Genomic DNA, 17,792 nt, shown 5'->3' with positions numbered 1-17,792 from the left:
TTTTTTTTGCTATTAATTAGGTGACAACTGAATGTTATGGCTTCAGGTAAAACGACATGCAGCTTAAGGACTGATTAGTGATGCAGATTTATTTATTTATTTATTCATAAATACTGCAAGGTACTCCATATCAGCGACCTCAGTAGTCATTAGACATGATGAGAGAGCACTTTGAACATCGTCATGTGATTGGATGTCACTTGTGTCACATGTCTGTGCACGAGATTTCCACGCTCCTAAACATCCCTAGGTCCACTGTTTCCGATGTGATAGTGAAGTGGAAATGTGAAGGGACACCTGCAACACAAAAGTGTACAGGCTGACCTCGTCTGTTAACTGACAGATACTGCCAACAGTTGAAGAGGGTCGTAATGTGTAATAGGCAGACGTCTATCCACACTGTCACACAGGAATTCCAAACTGCATCAGGATCCACTGCAAGTACTATGACAGTTAGACGGAAGGTGAGAAAACTTGGATTTCATGATCGTGCGGATACTCATGAACCACACATCACGCTGGTAAATGACAAACGACACCTCGCTTGGCATAAGGAGCATAAACATTGGACGATTGAACAGTGGTGAAACATTGTGTGGAGGGACGAATCACGGTACACGATTTGGCGATCCGATGGCGGGGTGTGGGTGTGGTGAATGCCCAGTGAAAATCGTCTGCCAATGTGTGTAGTGCCAACAGTAAAATTCGGAGGCAGTGGTGTTATGGTGTGGTCGTGTTTTTCATGGAGGAGGCTTGCACCCCTTGTTGTTTTGTGTGGCACTAACACAGCACAGGCCTACATTGATGTTTTGAGCACCTTTTTGCTTCCTAGTACTGAAGAGCAATTCAGGGATGGTGATCGCATCTTTCAACATGATTGAGCACCTCTAGGCCACACCTAGAAAAGCCCGATCTATCAATAAATTCAACTGGAACCACTGGAATGTGAGCCAAACCTTCCGTCATCAGTACCTTCTCGAGCCCCGTATTAATATGCCTAACAGCTATATTAAGATGAGGCCAATCGTGACACTGAAATAGCTGCACTAGACACGCTTTTGTGTCACCAGTTTGAATAGCTATATTTTCCAGGTCACCACCTATGTCATCCTCCCTGACCATTTCTATCCTATTCCCAGTCCTACCCATAATCTGTTCCTCTTTTTTAAAGTTCCTACGTAACTCCCCTATGGTATCAGTCACCTGAGTCAACCCTACACTAGGCTTCGCAATGCTGATGACCTGGTTCTCACTCCCTAACAATTCCTACAACTATTGACCTACATCTGAACCTCATCCTTTCTATTTGAATTCAAAACTGACTTAGGCCTCTTAACTGTTGTAGTCAGCTGTTTGCTTTCTATCTCTACAGCTACAAGAGACTCATCTCCTTTAAACTCTCACAGTTGGTCAAATATTTTGGTGATACACGAAGTGCAGCTGTCTGGATATATCCTTCTCCAAGCAGTCTTTTTACCACATAGAGATACCTTATAAAGGAAAATGTTTGCTATATCTTAAAAATGAAGTTGAGTCCCAGTATCATAGTATAGTTTCCGCACACGAGCATTGAAGCATTTCAGGTTGACTTGGGCTGCATTGTGGTACATTATACTTCACCTCATGCATGAAACACTCAAATAAGTTGCCACCTGAACACTCCTTTTATATACAATGAATGTTGCTTACTAAATATTTGGTCACCATTAAGTATTATTAATCAGGGTCCATTTAGTCTGTGACCCAAATGTGTGTGCCTTCTCCCTCCAACTTGGCTCAGGTTTTGCCTCCTTCCAAGCTGCAGGTAAAGCTATAGAAAATTAACTTCTAGTTCTCATTCACTCCACCATATGAATAAGAAGTGAGATGCAATTCACCTTCTTGTATTATCTTCAAAATTACAATTCAGTACATGATAAATTTGGACAGCTACCAACTCATATACTGCCTCTGTGTACTATGTACATAACAGATCTGATATTCAACTTGATAATTAACAATTACAATACATTTATTATCTTTGACATTTCAAGTTCTTAGATTTTATGGAGCTGTTTCTTCCACACCATCTGCCCCATGGACCTCCTATCTCCACCTCAGCAGGTAGGGTTGTGTGAATTCTACCCACTTCCGTACAGCCACTGGATCATTAGCTCTGGTATCAGCACCTACGATTTGAAACACCTCCCAACAGTGGTGTGCTCACCACATATCGACTACTCTCTGCCACTAACATCTTTTCTCTGACATATGTATTTAAGGTTGTGATACTTCTCGTTCAAAGAATGGGATGTATCATTACAAGACTGTATACTAGTTACCATCCAATTGGGGACCACCCTTCAGTTTATGGCTACTGGTGATTTGCACTACTTCTCAAGTTCGCTATTCATCAGACAGTCTCATGGTACCAGAAATATGCAATTCTGTGGTGGAAGAACCGAAAGATTTCATTAAAGGAAGTTTAAAAGAAGAATACAATTTTTATTTTATTTTCGTTCACCATCACACACAACTGTTTACATATTCAGTTCCTGCTTCAGGTAGGTCTCAAAATAGTATGTAACTCAAGGCAGCAAATGCAAACCATGTGAATGAAGAGATACCTGCACTTCAACTTTACTTTTCCTACCCAACTTTTTTGCGTTGCATTGAGCACAGATACCAAGACTTCAGACATTTTTATGTTCTTCATCAAGTGTGATTCCAAGCTCTTCTCAGTTTAGTACATCATCTGCACACTTAATTTTTATCATTCTTCAGTAGCACCACTTCACTTGCACGGGCCACATACGACTGTGCACATGACGAGTCAGATTCTGTAACAGTGTATTCAGCAGTGAGGTGACGGTTACAGGGCGCTGCAGGACATACCCGATGGCATCCACCTGCACTTCCTATCGTCCGGCCTGCGCGATGCCCTGCAGGCGGAGCTCGAAAGCCCAGTGCAGGTGGGTCGACTCGCCGCCTGTCTGCTGGCTGCCCTGGAGAACTTCCCGTCTGCCGTCGAGGGCCGCACACTCGCCACCACTGCCAATTTCCTCGCCACTGCACTGCACCTCTGTGTCACCGAATTAGGGTGAGAGCTCCGTGATTGCACCTTCTATAGTGTCGATCTGATTTCAGGCTTCTTCACCCGTGAAATACACCTTCTTCCAGAAAGGACCTGTCACCTGCCACTTCGAGCGAGGTGTTTGGCTATGCACACCTGTGCACGCGGTGTACCATCGCCCTCCTGCAGGGCTGGCAGGTGCCACTGAAGGACTGGGGAGAACAGGATGGCAAGGATTCCGCAAACGACCACCCGGGCGGGCAAGTGTCCGATATCCAGACTGAGGTGAGTGCTGTGTGACTGTCTTGTTTATAATGTGTTTCTCACGCAAGTAACAATGCTATGATGTTGTTGCTGTTGTAGTATACTGTATACTGGTTTGATGCCCTCTCCATGCTACCCCATCTTGTGTGAGCCTCTTCATTTCTGCATAACTACAGCACTTACACCGATTTGAACCTGCTTACTGTATTTAAGCCTGGTCTTTCTCCGCAGATTGAACCCCTCCCTCCACCAACACTTCCCTCGGTTGCCAAATTGACAGTTCCTAAATAGCTCATGATGTGTCCTGTCAGCCAGTCACTTATTTTGTCATTTTGTGCCATACATTTCATTTCTCCCCAGTTACATTTATTACTTTTTTCTTAGTTACGTGATTTACACACCTAATAGTGGAGATGCTGCTTTGAAGTAAATTTACACACACCCACATACACACAAACACGCACGTAACTTACACACACATGACCACTGTCTCTGACTGCCAAGGCCAGACTGCGACCAGCTGCAAATGATGGGATAAGCCATGTCTGGGAGCTGGGTGGGAAGGAAAAGGCCGGGGAGGGGTGGCAGGGTGGGGTGGGGGATTGGAAAGTGCTGCTTGTGGGAGCATACAGGGATGAGGTGGGGAGAGTGTAGGGAAACTAGGTGGTAGTTCAGAGGCTAGATGGAGGGCAAAGGGGTTGTGGAGTGGAAAAAGAAAGAAGTGAAAAGAGTTTGGGTGTGTTGGTGGAACAGAAGGTTGTGTAGTTCTGGAGTGGGAACAGAGAAGGGGATAGGTGGGTGAAGGATAGTAACTAATGAAAGCTGAGGCCAGGGGGGTTATGAGCACATAGGATTTATTACACCAAGAGTTTCCACCTTTGCAATTAAAAAAAAGCTGGTGTTGATAGGAAAACTGTTGAACAGTCACTGACATAAAGAGTGTTGTGTTGGGCTGTGCACTCAGCAATTGGGTGGCCCAGCTGTGTCTTGGCTTCAGTTGGTCATTGGCCATTCATGCAGACAGCCAGCTTGTTGGTTGTCATTTCCACAAACAGTGAAGCACATTGATTGCAGCTTAGCTTATAGTCACATGATTGGTTTCACAGGTAGCCCTGCCTTTGATGGGCTAGGTGGTGCTTGTGACTGGACTGGAGTAAGTGATGGCAGGAGGATGTATGGGACAAGTCTTGGATCTAGGGTCTATTGCAGGGATGTGTGCCATGAGGCTAGGGATTAGGAGCAGAGGTGGAGTAGCGATGGGAGAGGATATTTGTAAGTTCAGTGGGCAGCGAAATACCACTGCAGGAGCTGGCTGGTGTGGCCAAGTGGTTCTAGGCGCTTCAGTCTGGAACCACGCAACTGCCACGGTCGCAGGTTCGAATCCTACCTCGGGCATGGATGTGTGTGATGTCCTTCGGTTAGTTAGGTTTAAGTAGATCTACGTTCTAGGGGACTGATGACCTCAGATGTTAAGTCCCATAGTGCTCGAAGCCATTTGAACCACTGTGGGAGAGGTGGGTAGGAGGACATTCCCCATTTCAGGGATTTGGAACCCCGGCGGAGAATGTGACTCAGTTGCTCCAGTCCTGGGTGGTACAGAATCGAGATGGGAATGCGCCTTCATGGCTGGACAATGGGACTTCAGAAGGTGGTGAATGACTGGAGAGATAAGGCACAGGGGATCTGTTTCTGTACAAGGTGTGGAAGGTAATTTCAGTCTGTGAAGGGCTCCTTAAGACCCTTGGTATATTTGGAGAGGGACTACAGACGAAATGACCACAGGTGGCTATACTGTATTGAAGGGAATTCTTGGTATAGAATGGGTGGCAGCTGTTGAGGTTGAGGTATTGCTTAGGGGTTGGTAACTTTGATATGGATGGAGGTACTGATGTAGCCATCTTTGGGGTGGAGGTCGACATCGAGGATGGTAGCTTGTTCAGTGGAGGAGGGCCAGTTGAAGTGAGAGGGGGAAGGTTTAGAGGTTCTGGAGGGATGTGAATAGGGTGTCCTCCCCCTTAGTCCAGATCATGCTGTCATCAGTGAATCTGATCAGGTGAGGGATTTGGCATTCTGGGTTGAATAGGATGGCACCATGCAGATGTCCACAGCCATATCATGAATTTATTTGTAGGCTATTTTTGAGGGCTTCAAAGGTGAAGTAATTGTAGTAGGGGATATAGTTGGTCATGGTGATCAGAGGAAGTTTGTAGGTTCGGAATCCATTGGGCATTGGGAAAGGTAGTGTTAGATAGTGGTAAAGTGATGGGCATTAAGGATGTTGGTAGAAAGAGAGGTGGCATCAATAGTGACCACTCCCCACCACACCGCTGTGTGCTCCCACAAGTAGTGCTTTACCATCCACCACCTGTACCCCGCTATTCCTCCTCTTCCCTGCCCCAGCCTCCTGCTTACCCCCACCACCCAAATTGCTTTTCCCATTGTGCAGTTGTTCGCAATCTGGCCTCGGTGGCCAGAGACAGTAGCTGTGTGTGTGTGTGTGTGTGTGTGTGTATGTGTGTTTTGTCTACTTAAGAAGAAGGCCTTGTTTCTGAAAGCGTACTTGTTTAGCAGTCTTCTTGTTGCGCCTAATTGCAACTCGACATCTCCACTATATGGCGAGTAGCAATCTATCCTTTTCATAATATTGTCAGTATTCCGTCCGGATGTTCTATTGTTTGATTTTGCCTAATGGTGTCTCCCACCCCATAACCCAGTGCTGTTTTCCTTTCTTACTATTTTCTGTTGGATTATGTGACTCAGTACCCATCCTTTTCTTTCTCTGCTTTCCTGTGCTTTACAAGTTGCCTTCCAAACAGCACCACAAGTTCTGATATACAAGCCACACTGTATCAACCACCTCGTCTACGCTCTACAGACTGTGACATGACCATGCAAATTGTTTGTACACCATCTCGTGTACCACATTACTGCCTGTGATATCATTAGTCTCAGTAGATCTTCAATCTTCCTGTGCCACATGAGCTTGCATCTCATCCCCTCCCCCCCCCCTGCCCCCCACTCTTTCTCCTCTCGTATTCTAGTATGCATGTACTGACCTCACCTAATCTAACCACATCTGCTGTCTCCCCTCTTCATATGTACCCATCCACTGACTTGCAACCCACATTATAGCCCTCACTAACCTCATCCTGCAAAATCACATAAATCAGGCCAAAACCTCTTTGCATGCTTCCTCTCCATCCATAAAATTCTCTTGCTGTGTGATCCCAAATTGCTGTATCCCATCTCTCACATTGAAACTGCTGCCTTCCATGAACTAGAGCAGTATGTGCAACACCCCTCAAAAAACCCTCTAACCTGTTCACTTCCAACTTCCATCATGGATGACCACTATCCACCACCTTCTCACCATCCCCTTATAGCTGACAAACCCTGCCTCACAGACCTACTACATTTACCACACCCTCAAAAACTCACTTCCACCACCATACAGAATCCAGATGTAATCCTAAATTCAGTTGTGCTGGACTTGTTAAAGACCTGCTCTCCTTTCCCTGTCCCTACAGCGAAACTGTTTTTCATCACCATCTCTACCAGACTCAACCTAAAACCAGTGTTGGACCCTGCCTGACTCCATTCACTCCTCCATCCAACTGTGATTCACCCCCATTGCCCCGAACCACTCCTCGTTAACTTTCCAGAATTTATTAACCTCGACCCTTGCTTCACTGTCATTCCCCAAATCCCTCAATATGAAAGCTAATCTTACATCCACAAAAATAACCTCAATGCACTATCTAAAAACTTATCCCAAACTTATAATTCTACCTGCTTGACAAAAGCTTCGCTGCTGTTGTTTTGCACTGCAAGGATTACCTGCCAGCTTTCAGAGTTGCCCACCTAAAAACCCTGCCACAATGACCCATTTTCAAATATAAAGCAGGATCTCAAGTCTCTCCTCAAATCCTTAGGTCCATTGCAGAACCTCTCCCCTGAGTCTGTCTCTCTCCTCACCCCTGCCACTACCTGCACTCTGACCTTTTACATGCTTCCTAAAGTCCATAAACCCAAACACCCCATCGTGGCCAGTTACTATGCCCCACTAAGAGCATTTCTGCTCTCTTAGACCAATACCTTCAGCCTATTACTGCAACTACCCTCCTATACAGAAGATATCAACCATTTCCTCTAATGACTCTCCACAGTTCTTGTTTGTTTACACACTCCACCCTGCTCATCACTATTAATATCACTTCCCTTACACTATCAACCCTAATGGCCATGGCTTTTCTGCTGTTGAATACTACCTGTCCCAGGGCCCCACCGACTCTGAATCTACAACATCCTTCCTGGTCACCATAACCAGCTATATCTTCACCCACACTTACTTCACCTTTGAAGGCATCACCTACAAACAAGTCATTGGTACGGCAGTGGGGAACTGCATGGCACCATCCTATGCTATCCTATTAATGGGACATCTAGAGAAATTGTTCATAACTTCTGAGAATCTCAAACCTGTGACCTGGTTCAGATTCATTGATGACATCTTCGTCATCTGGACTGAGGATGAGGATACCCTATCCACATCCTTCCAGAACCTCAACATCTTCTCCCCCATTCACGTCACCTTATCATCCTCAACTCGATGAGCCACCTTCTTCAATATTGACCTCCACCCCAAACTTGGCTACGTCAGTATCTCTGCCCATATCAAACCTACTAACCACCAGCAACACCTCAACTTTGACAGGTGCCACCCATTCTGTACCAAGAAGTCCCTTCCATACAGCCTAGCTACTCATGGTTGTCCCATCTGTAGTGACAAGTGGCCCATTTCGAAATATTTCGAGGGTCTCATGGAGGCCTTCACAGAACGTAATCACTCTCCTAAACTTGTACAGAAACAGATCTACTGTGCCTTATCTCTTTAGTCACCTGCTGCCTCCCAGAGTCCACTCTCTTGCCACAGAGGAGCATTCCCTTCATGACTCAGTACCACCCGGACTGGAGTGACTAAGCGACATTCTCCGCCCAGGTTTTGACTACCTCTTCTCGTGCCCTGAAATGAGAAATTTCTTACCCACTATCCTCCCCATTCCTCCCACAGTTGTATTCCACCCTCCACTGAACCTACACAATATCCTTGTCCATCCATACATAGCCCCTGCTTCCAGCCCCTTGCCACATGGCTCATATAACTATAATAGATCTAGACGTAAGACCTTTCCAGTACATCCTCCCACCACTATATACTCCAGTCTGGTCACACGTATCACCCATGCCATCAAAGACAGGGCTACTGGAATAATCAGTCATGATCTACAAGATAAGCAGCAGCCACTGTGCTACGTTCTACATGGACATGACAACCAACAATCTGTCGTTTGCACAGATGGCCACCAGCAAACTGTGAACAAGACACAGCTGGACCACCCACATTCACCGAGCAAGCTGCCCAACACACGTCTTTCACATCAGTGACTGCTTCACAGCCTGTGACATCTGGATGCTTCCTACCAACACCACCTTTTCTGAATTGTGTAGATGGTAACTCTTCCTGCGATATATCCTGCATACACCCCTGGCCTCAACCTACGTTACTCACTGCCCTTCACCCACCTATCCCCTTCCCTGTTTCCACTTCAGCATTACAATTTCTTCTATTCTACTAATGAGCCCATAGTCTGTATACTCCCCCCCCTCCCCCCCCCCCCCCCACACACACACACAACCCTCCTGCGCTCTCCCTCTGTTACTATACCAACTGCACTTAGCTGCCTCTCTCCACCTCATCCCTTTATGCTTCCACAAGCAGCACTTGATCATTTCCCACCCTTACCCTGCTATCACTCCCACTCCCAGCTTCCACCTTACCTCCACCTCTCAGTTTCCTTCTCCCATCTCCCATCATGCGCAGTTGCTCACAGTCTTTCCTCGGCAGCCAGTCTGTTTCAGAAGAAGGCCTTCTGGCCAAAAGCTTTCATGTTTAGTAGTCATTTTGTTGTGCCTGTCTGTGACTCAACATCTCTGTTGTTTTGTGAGTAGTTACCTATCCTTTTCATTATATTGTCATTTTCCATTTTCATTTTAGGCCTATAAAATTGTGATTATTCCATCCAGAATTTTCGATTATTTCAAAATTTTCAGTTCCGTCTCATGGCTAATGTTTGGCTATATTTCACTGGCTACATTTCAGATATATTTTTGTAAAAAAAGAAAATTCTAAGATTTAAATTTATAATATTTGATTTAAACAAATTTCTCTTTTTCAGAAACATTCTTGCTACCAGCAGTCTGTGTTTATTTTGATGAACCAGTTTTATGAACTGCTTTCATTGTCTCATTCTATAATAAAATTCTCACAGCATCACCAAATTTAATTCAACTACACTCCATTAAACTTGTTTACTTTGGTTGTTGATCACCTTATAACCTTTTTCAACACTATAGCCATTCCATCAACTGTTCTTCCAAGCACTAAAGGTTTCTTTCAGTTACAGTGCCTTTGGCAAATCATTTTCGCCTCCACTTTCCAAATGTCTTCCTTCTTCCTTTTTTTTTTTTTACTAAATATACATAGGCTGCAACCCTGTCTCACTGCCCTCTCGCCTACTGCTTTTCCTTCATGCCCTGAAACTCTTACAACAGCGGTCTGGTTTCTGTACAAGTCGTACATAATATTTTGCTCTCTGTATTTTATTCTTGTTAGCTTCAGAATGCCAAAGGGTGTATCCAGTCATCATTATCAAAGGGTTTTCCTAAATCTACAAATACTGTGAACACAGGTTTGTCCTCCTCTGGTGTGTCTTGTGAGATAAGACATAGTGTCAGTATACAATAGGATTTATTTCATGAAACAGTAAAGACACTGTACAAGATATGATTCTAGAAACCACTTAATTTCAAGTGATCTTTTACTGGTACAATAACTTTCTGAGTAAAAATAGGCAGAAAGCTAGGAAGAAACTAACTCAGCAAGTGTGACATGTAGATTATGATAATTTATGTATGGATAGACAATATACAGGGTGTTACAAAAAGGTATGGCCAAACTTTCAGGAAACATTCCTCACAAACAAACAAAGAAAAGATATTATGTGGACATGTGTCCGGAAACGCTTAATTTCCATGCTAGAGCTCATTTTAGATTCGTCAGTATGTACTGTACTTCCTCGATTCACCGCCAGTTGGCGCAATTGAAGGAAGGTAATGTTGACTTCGGTGCTTGTGTTGACATGCGACTCATTACTCTACAGTACTAGCATCAAGCACATCAGTACGTAGCATCAACAGGTTAGTGTTCATCACGAACATGGTTTTGCAGTCAGTGCAATGTTTACAAATACAGAGTTGGCAGATGCCCATTTGATGTATGGATTAGCACGGGGCAATAGCTGTGGCTCGGTACGTTTGTATCGAGACAGATTTCCAGAACTAAGGTGTCCCGACAGGAAGACGTTCGAAGCAATTGATCGGTGTATTACGGAGCACGGAACATTCCAGCCTATGACTCGTGACTGGGGAAGACCTAGAACGACGAGGACACCTGCAACGGACGAGGCAATTCTTCGTGCAGTTGACGATAACCCTAATGTCAGCATCAGAGAAGTTGCTGCTGTACAAGGTAACGTTGACCACATCACTGTATGGAGAGTGCTACGGGAGAACCAGTTGTTTCCGTACCATGTACAGTGTGTGCAAGCACTATCAGTAGCTGATTGGCCTCCACGGGTACATTTCTGCGAATGGTTCATCCAACAATGTGTCAATCCTCATTTCAGTGCAAATGTTCTCTTTACGGATGAGGCTTCATTCCAACGTGATCAAATTGTAAATTTTCACAATCAACATGTGTGGGCTGACGAGAATCCGCACGCAATTGTACAATCATGTCATCAACACAAGGCGGACCAATTCCATGGCCTCCACGCTCTCCTGACCTCAACCCTCTTGACTTTCATTTATGGGGGCATTTGAAAGCTCTTGTCTATGCAACCCCAGTACCAAATGTAGAAACTCTTCGTGCTCGTATTGTGGACGGCTGTGATACAATACGCCGTTCTCCAGGGCTGCATCAGCGCATCAGGGATTCCATGCGACGGAGGCTGGATGCATGTATCCACGCTAACGGAGGACATTTTGAACATCTCCTGTAACAAAGTCACGCTGGTACGTTCTGTTGCTGTGTTTCCATTCCATGATTAATGTGATTTGAAGAGAAGTAATAAAATGAGCTCTAACATGGAAAGTGATCGTTTCCCGACACATGTCCACATAACATATTTTCTTTCTTTGTGTGTGAGGAATGTTTCCTGAAAGTTTGGCTGTACCTTTTTGTAATACCGTGTATACCTGATTATAAAGATTGTGGACATAGGTGAAAGAAGCAGTTGGTCAACAAAGGCAAAGGGCCAAATGTGTTACAGGCATTAAGAAAATAAAAGAGGAGAATTATAAAACAACACAAGGTGTCTGAAGAGAAGGCGAGGGATTCAAGAAAACGATAACAGGATTATGATAGAATGTCCTGGCTTAAACAAAAAATGGTGTGTAGAGGACGTAGTAAGACTGAAAATTTGTTTGGAGAAAGAGTGTGTTTGCAGTAGCAAATATGGACAACCATAGACTGTATAATGGAATGATGACAATGAAAATTTGTGCTGGACCAGGGCACAAACTCGGATTTCCTGCTTATTGTGAGCGGTTCGCCTTACCATTAGGCTATCAGATACAACTCTGGCCAGACCCAAACTTCCATATGTTGTCAACCATGTGTCCACAACCTGCACTCATATGTCCAGTATGTATATCTCCATGCAGGGGAGACATTTTAATTGTAAGTCACCTGCCCGGTATTCTCAGATAAATACAATATTGCAGTGCCTGTGTTCAGAACTACGTTGCAATGTTCCTTCAGGCATGCATGGACAACTGTCTGCTGTATAATAGAATGATGACAGTGGGATAACACCAGACGAGTGACGTTCAGTCAAAAATATCCTCTCCTATGCAGGAATATACAAAATGGATGTAGGAGTACATGTTGTAGCCACACAGTTGATGATATATAGAACTTTGAGTCAGGCTGAGTCATGCTTGGCTAGCTTAATGGTAAGGCCACTACTTGTGATAAGCAGGAAATCCGGGTTCACCAGAAATTTTCATTGTCATCATTCCATTATACAGCTGATGGTTGTCCATATTTGCAACTACAAATACATTTCACGTATTTGATAACGGCTGTAGCCATCGCAGTGCCTGTTTCTTCAGACCTGCTTGCATGTCTGAAGGAATATTGAATCGTATTTCTGAACAACACAGGCACTGTAATACTGCAGTAGCTTTTGTTACATAGACGCCATATTTAAATTTGTTACAGTGGTGGATGGCATGGTAACTAAGAACAGAAAGAAAAATGTGCAGTTGGAGATTTCGTTAAATGTTTGTGCAGCTCAGTGGATTAATTGGAAACAGAGATTGTTAATAATAAATTAGAACTGCTTAAAGATGGAGGAAAAGTAATGGATAATGAACTTGCAAAATAAGTGACATAATGTCTGCAGTGTAAGGAAAAAATCTTGAGAAAACTGTAAATGTATCAACATTCTCTAATGTACAAGATATCCACTAACATTGTGATCAATTCCATAGAAAAACATCGTATTTTAACAGGATGAAGGAGCGAGGCAGCTTTTGAACTAGGCGTAGCACAATAGACAGTTTACGAGCCGTGAATGAAATTTTAGAATGGGGCACGGAGTATGAATTCCACTTTGCCTGGAATTTGTACATTTGAGAAATACTTTGATTTGTATTAACAAACGGTACAATAACAGTTCTCAAGAAACTAGACACAGGCACGGAAGCATCCGTTAATCACACAGTGTAAGCATTTGTGGCTGGTATTTGCTTCCTGTGTGTGTGTGTGTGTGTGTGTGTGTGTGTGTGTGTGTGTGTGGTTTGAGGTTTTCGGGCGCTAAACAGCGTGGACATCAGCGCCAAAACACATAGAAACAGGAACACATGCGGTGAAGGGACGAAGACGGACAGCAAACAAGGAGAACGGTTAAAAGACACAGGCCTGATGCAGTTCCAAATCCTCACATACAGAGGCAAAACAAGTGGAAAAGAAACGCACTAAAAAAGGAAAGGAAGCACAAGGAAAAGAGAACAGAAATCGAAGTGAAACAAGTAGGTAATCGTGACTGGCGGACCTCTTACCTAAAACCTGGGTGAGCCAGTCACCCAGCAGCACATTAAAATCCTCTCCCTAAAATCCGAGGCAACAAATTGGACAGGACACAAAACCGTAAGACCTTAACCACAGTCGTTGCATCGTCTTGCAAAATAGAGGGCAAATCCGGTGGCAAGGAAACCACCGCCCTCTGGTCAGAGAATAAAGGACAGTCAAGTAAAATGTGGCGGACAGTAATCTGGACACCACAAGCACTGCAGATTGGGGGGTCCTCCCGCCGGAGTAAAAAACCATGCGTTAAGGGACTGTGCCCGATGCGGAGGCGAGTGAGGAGAACCTGCATGACTGGTAGGACGTACGCCATGGCCGTGTGTTGGCCTTGACCAAACGCAGCTTATTTTCACCAGCTGCCAGCCACTCCTCTTCCCATTGACGCATAACACGAAAATGCAAAAGGGAGGTAACAGCATGGAGGGGGACGGCACATTCAACAACGTGAGGGAGGGAACATGCATCTTTGGCAGCCACATCCGCCAGTTCGTTTCCCCTAATACCCACGTGCCACGGCACCCAGCAGAAAGATTCCTCCTTCCCCTGCCGTTGCAGGTGGAGTAGGGCATCATGGATGTTCTGGACGACCGTATCCGCTTGCTTCCTCAGGGACTGTTTCTCGTGTGGGTGTAAGGCCGTGGTCTGAGGCATCTTTCTGTGCTTGGTGTTTCAGCTCCTAATGCTGGAGACATAATCAGAGGCTCAAGATTCAAAAAGCCCTCTCACACAGGTAGATACCTACAAAAAAAAATTCCAATCACTGTGCTGAGCAGAAAAGAGTAGTGGGTAGAACTTTGTCAGGCCAGGCTAAAATAATCTGTGGGCCACATTACTCTGAGGAACAGCTCGATCATTTGAATATTATTTCGGGATAAGTGGTTACTCTGAGAAAGAGATGAATAGGGCACTACATCCTTAAAGATCTGGAGCTTGTCGCAAAAGAGAGCCAGCTAAAGGGAAAGTTTTCCTCCCATTTGCAAAAATGGTTACCACTGTGGACTTTGTGTTGTCATGATGATGTTAACCCGTGGATATGTCTGTATAGGATTTTGTGTTATCCTTTTCCAGTCCATTTATTCAGATGATGGTTTGTTTCTTATGCAGCATGTTATCTAAACTTGACTTATCATACAGTCACAAAAGCTCTGCTTTGAGATTTATTTTACCTTGCTGTGTGAAGTTAGCTTTCATCCCCTACATATATCATTTGTTTTATCTTTGACATCCATTTGGTTTACCACTTTATTTTTATTCTAGTTTTCCCGTATCAGGTTGATGATTCCTAAAGTCTGCTTTATTTTAAATGGGACTACCAACCTTCTGACAGTTAAACGGTGTGAGCACAATGGGACAAAGAATGTTGGGTCATCTACTGTTTATTTTCTGGAATAAATTATAAATGTGAGCACATAGTTTTTCCTATATAGCTTTGTATATAGTACTATTACATTTTAACTGGAACTGGATCTTTATTCATTTTTACCCTCGTTTACGCATAGCTGCGTCTGTAAAGATGTGCCACAAAACTAGTTGGCTCAGAAATAAAGATTTATCATACAGCTCAAGTGGTTTTATTCATCATAGTACTGTTTCAAAAGTTTGCCCCCCCCCCCCCCCCCCTCCACACACACCTTCTACATTTTTCACGCTTTCAACCTGTATGTGCATTAAGTGACTATATGTGCTTTAAGTGTCTCACTCAACTTTTAGGACAATTACGAGCGCAAGTATTTTGTATTTGTTCGAGGTTTCTTCAGTTTGACATCATACCTTACGTCCCTCTCCCCAGGATGATCACAGTAATGATGGCTTCGGACGTGCAGAAAGTGTCCTGCCCACCATAAAGGCAAGCATTACGAGCTTGCTGGAGCGTGAAGAGACCCCCATGGACACGAAGTCAAACTGCGGCCTCGTGCTGGTGCTTCTGGGGACGGTGCTGGGCGACGAGAATAGCTGGGCCCAGGTAAGCTCCTCCCCTCCCCTCCCCTCCCCTCCCCTCCCCTCCCCTCCCCTTGTCGCCCCCTCTCCTCCATTCCCCTCCCTTCTCCTACTATCCCCTCCCCCCTCCCCTCTTCTTTGCTCCCCTCTCCTCATGTGTCAGTCATATGCAGTAACCTTCGTGCCATTCCCATTATCTGTGCCCCTCTGTCTAATTTTTTGTCAGTATGGAGATTATACTCTTAGAGTACAGAGTTCCATTGCGTGATTAGTCCTCACCTGTTTGTCTACTAGTGATAACTTTGTTGAACATTGCATATGTCTGTTATGTGATTCCATTAACTTTATTAAAACCTACAAGGGTCTCATTCAGGTTGCTATGAATGACAACTAGATAGTGCTTTGTAGACACCACATTACTATTGTTGTTAAAATAATGGCAGCTCAGAAATTAGCCAAGTAGTTTGTTCAAGATGAGCATTTAAAGAAACAGTATTGCAGAAAACTGAAAATTTAATGTCTAGGTTTTCATAAAATTTCATTTATTGCATTTTCATAAAAGCATAACTCAATGACAGTTATTCGAATCACTTCATTTGACTGTAGCCCATCAGTCAGTTTCGGAAAAGACTATTCACAGTTGGTTTGCAGATTTGTCACAGTTGCCCTGCTGTTAGTGATGAATTTCATGAAGCTCACCTGAAAGTGGTTGTCGATCTGAAAAACATGGATGGAGAGAATCGGTGTGACTTATGGTGAGATGGAATCATTTTGATGCTTATTGAAGTGTACAGACATTCAGCTTTCTATGAACATTTAGGTTCTGTAATGATTTCTCATGTACTCTTCCAAATACAGGATAGTGGACAACTGAAAAAACAAACAGAAAAGTCTTGTGGGAGAAACAGCAGTTCCGGATTTTGAGGAATTTAACAACAAATTCGAAAACCTGCAAAGATAGGTGAATGGGAAGGGAAAGAAGATACTGCGCAAGATTACAAGGACAGATACTTCTACTTGTTGACCTCTTTTTCATTTTCTACCAGGATAGTGATTTCTGGGAATGTTTTTGGCAGACATTTCACTGGAGACCATCTGAAATAAAAGCTACAATTCTATGACACGTGGGTTAAAATCCTGGAAAAGAATTTCTGACACCACAGTTTTGTGAGTTGATTGCATGACAGACTAACTCTTATGCAGCCAACACATTGGCTTCTGAATCAGATGAGAATGCAAGCTGGGTTTACACTACAGTGGACAAATTGAAGATACACTTTGCTCTCGCAAATAAGGAAACTCTTTATTGAAGATAACAGGTCGAAAAAATATTAATTGAGACACCAGTTTTCACTGAAACACTGCCACAGAGATGTTCACAACTATTACCAGATATTTCCACTTTGTTACTAGTTCACCATAAATAGTACATGATAAATTGAGGAAAGTAAGAAAAATCTGTTTGGAATCACCTGTGATCTTTTGTTGAGTAAATGCTCTGGGCTAAAATGTCAGCATTGATGGAAGTGTGATAGAATTTACATTCCATGATAGAAAGCTGGATTTATCATAAGGACATACAGAGTGATTCAAGGTAAGCTATTCACCTCAGATATTTCTGAAAGAGTTTAAAGTATCTTAATGTTACTCTTCAGGCTTTGCCGGCGAGATCTTGACATGTCGAATAATCGGGTCTACTGCCGAATGTTTGTGTCACTCTGGCACAATATTTCGGCCACGTAACTCATTGCCTTCTTCAGGTGCTACCTCTTAATGTTGTTGTTACCCAGTGTAAGTGCAAGAAAGTTTTTGCTAAATGAGATAGTCTCTTATCATTGTTATACAGGGTGCCGCAGATGAACATAGCTCATGTAAGTATAAAGGAAATGCAGTGAAGTTACGAAAACGAAGCACTGAAATGGACTGATCATTTACGCACAATGAAAATATTCAGATACACCTAGTGTTAAGTTCAGATACTGATGTTGTCTTTCATTTCCTGTATTGTGTGTGGACTTGTTTAATAGATTTTGCTCTTCAAGTCTTGCCACAGGAAAAAATCACATGCTGTTAGAACTGGCGAAAGTGGTGGTCATAAATGTTTTCTGACATTTCGTTCCTCAGTGAAGGCATCATGGACTCATTCCAGAGATACCTTAGATGTGAGGCATGTTACCCCATCTTGCTGGAAGAAGCAGTATTGTCTTTCATATTCAGTGAGTTGAGGACAAAATGTGTCAAATGCAACCGTGTTAAGGGTAGTGTCAACAAATAAGATTCCAATGATGCATGTTCCTGTTCCACCACACCTGACGTCGATTTTTTCAC

The 17,792-nt window shown here is 43.7% G+C and overlaps 1 protein-coding gene across 1 annotated transcript in view; it reads left to right on the top strand.

Annotated features, from left to right (window-relative positions):
* The window catches only part of LOC126209879 (thyroid adenoma-associated protein homolog), a 239,739-nt gene that overhangs the window by 16,442 nt on the left and 205,505 nt on the right, over positions 1-17,792 (top strand). The window contains exons 4-6 of the mRNA XM_049939003.1: positions 2,858-3,079; positions 3,160-3,337; positions 15,316-15,489. Coding sequence (XP_049794960.1) covers positions 2,858-3,079; positions 3,160-3,337; positions 15,316-15,489 — 574 coding nt within the window. The remainder of the gene's footprint in view (positions 1-2,857; positions 3,080-3,159; positions 3,338-15,315; positions 15,490-17,792) is intronic.

Source organism: Schistocerca nitens, chromosome 10, assembly GCF_023898315.1.
Source record: "Schistocerca nitens isolate TAMUIC-IGC-003100 chromosome 10, iqSchNite1.1, whole genome shotgun sequence".
Classification (NCBI taxonomy): domain Eukaryota; kingdom Metazoa; phylum Arthropoda; class Insecta; order Orthoptera; family Acrididae; genus Schistocerca; species Schistocerca nitens.
The sequence above is the reverse complement of the archived record's forward strand: the minus strand, read 5'-3'. Positions and strand labels throughout refer to the sequence as shown.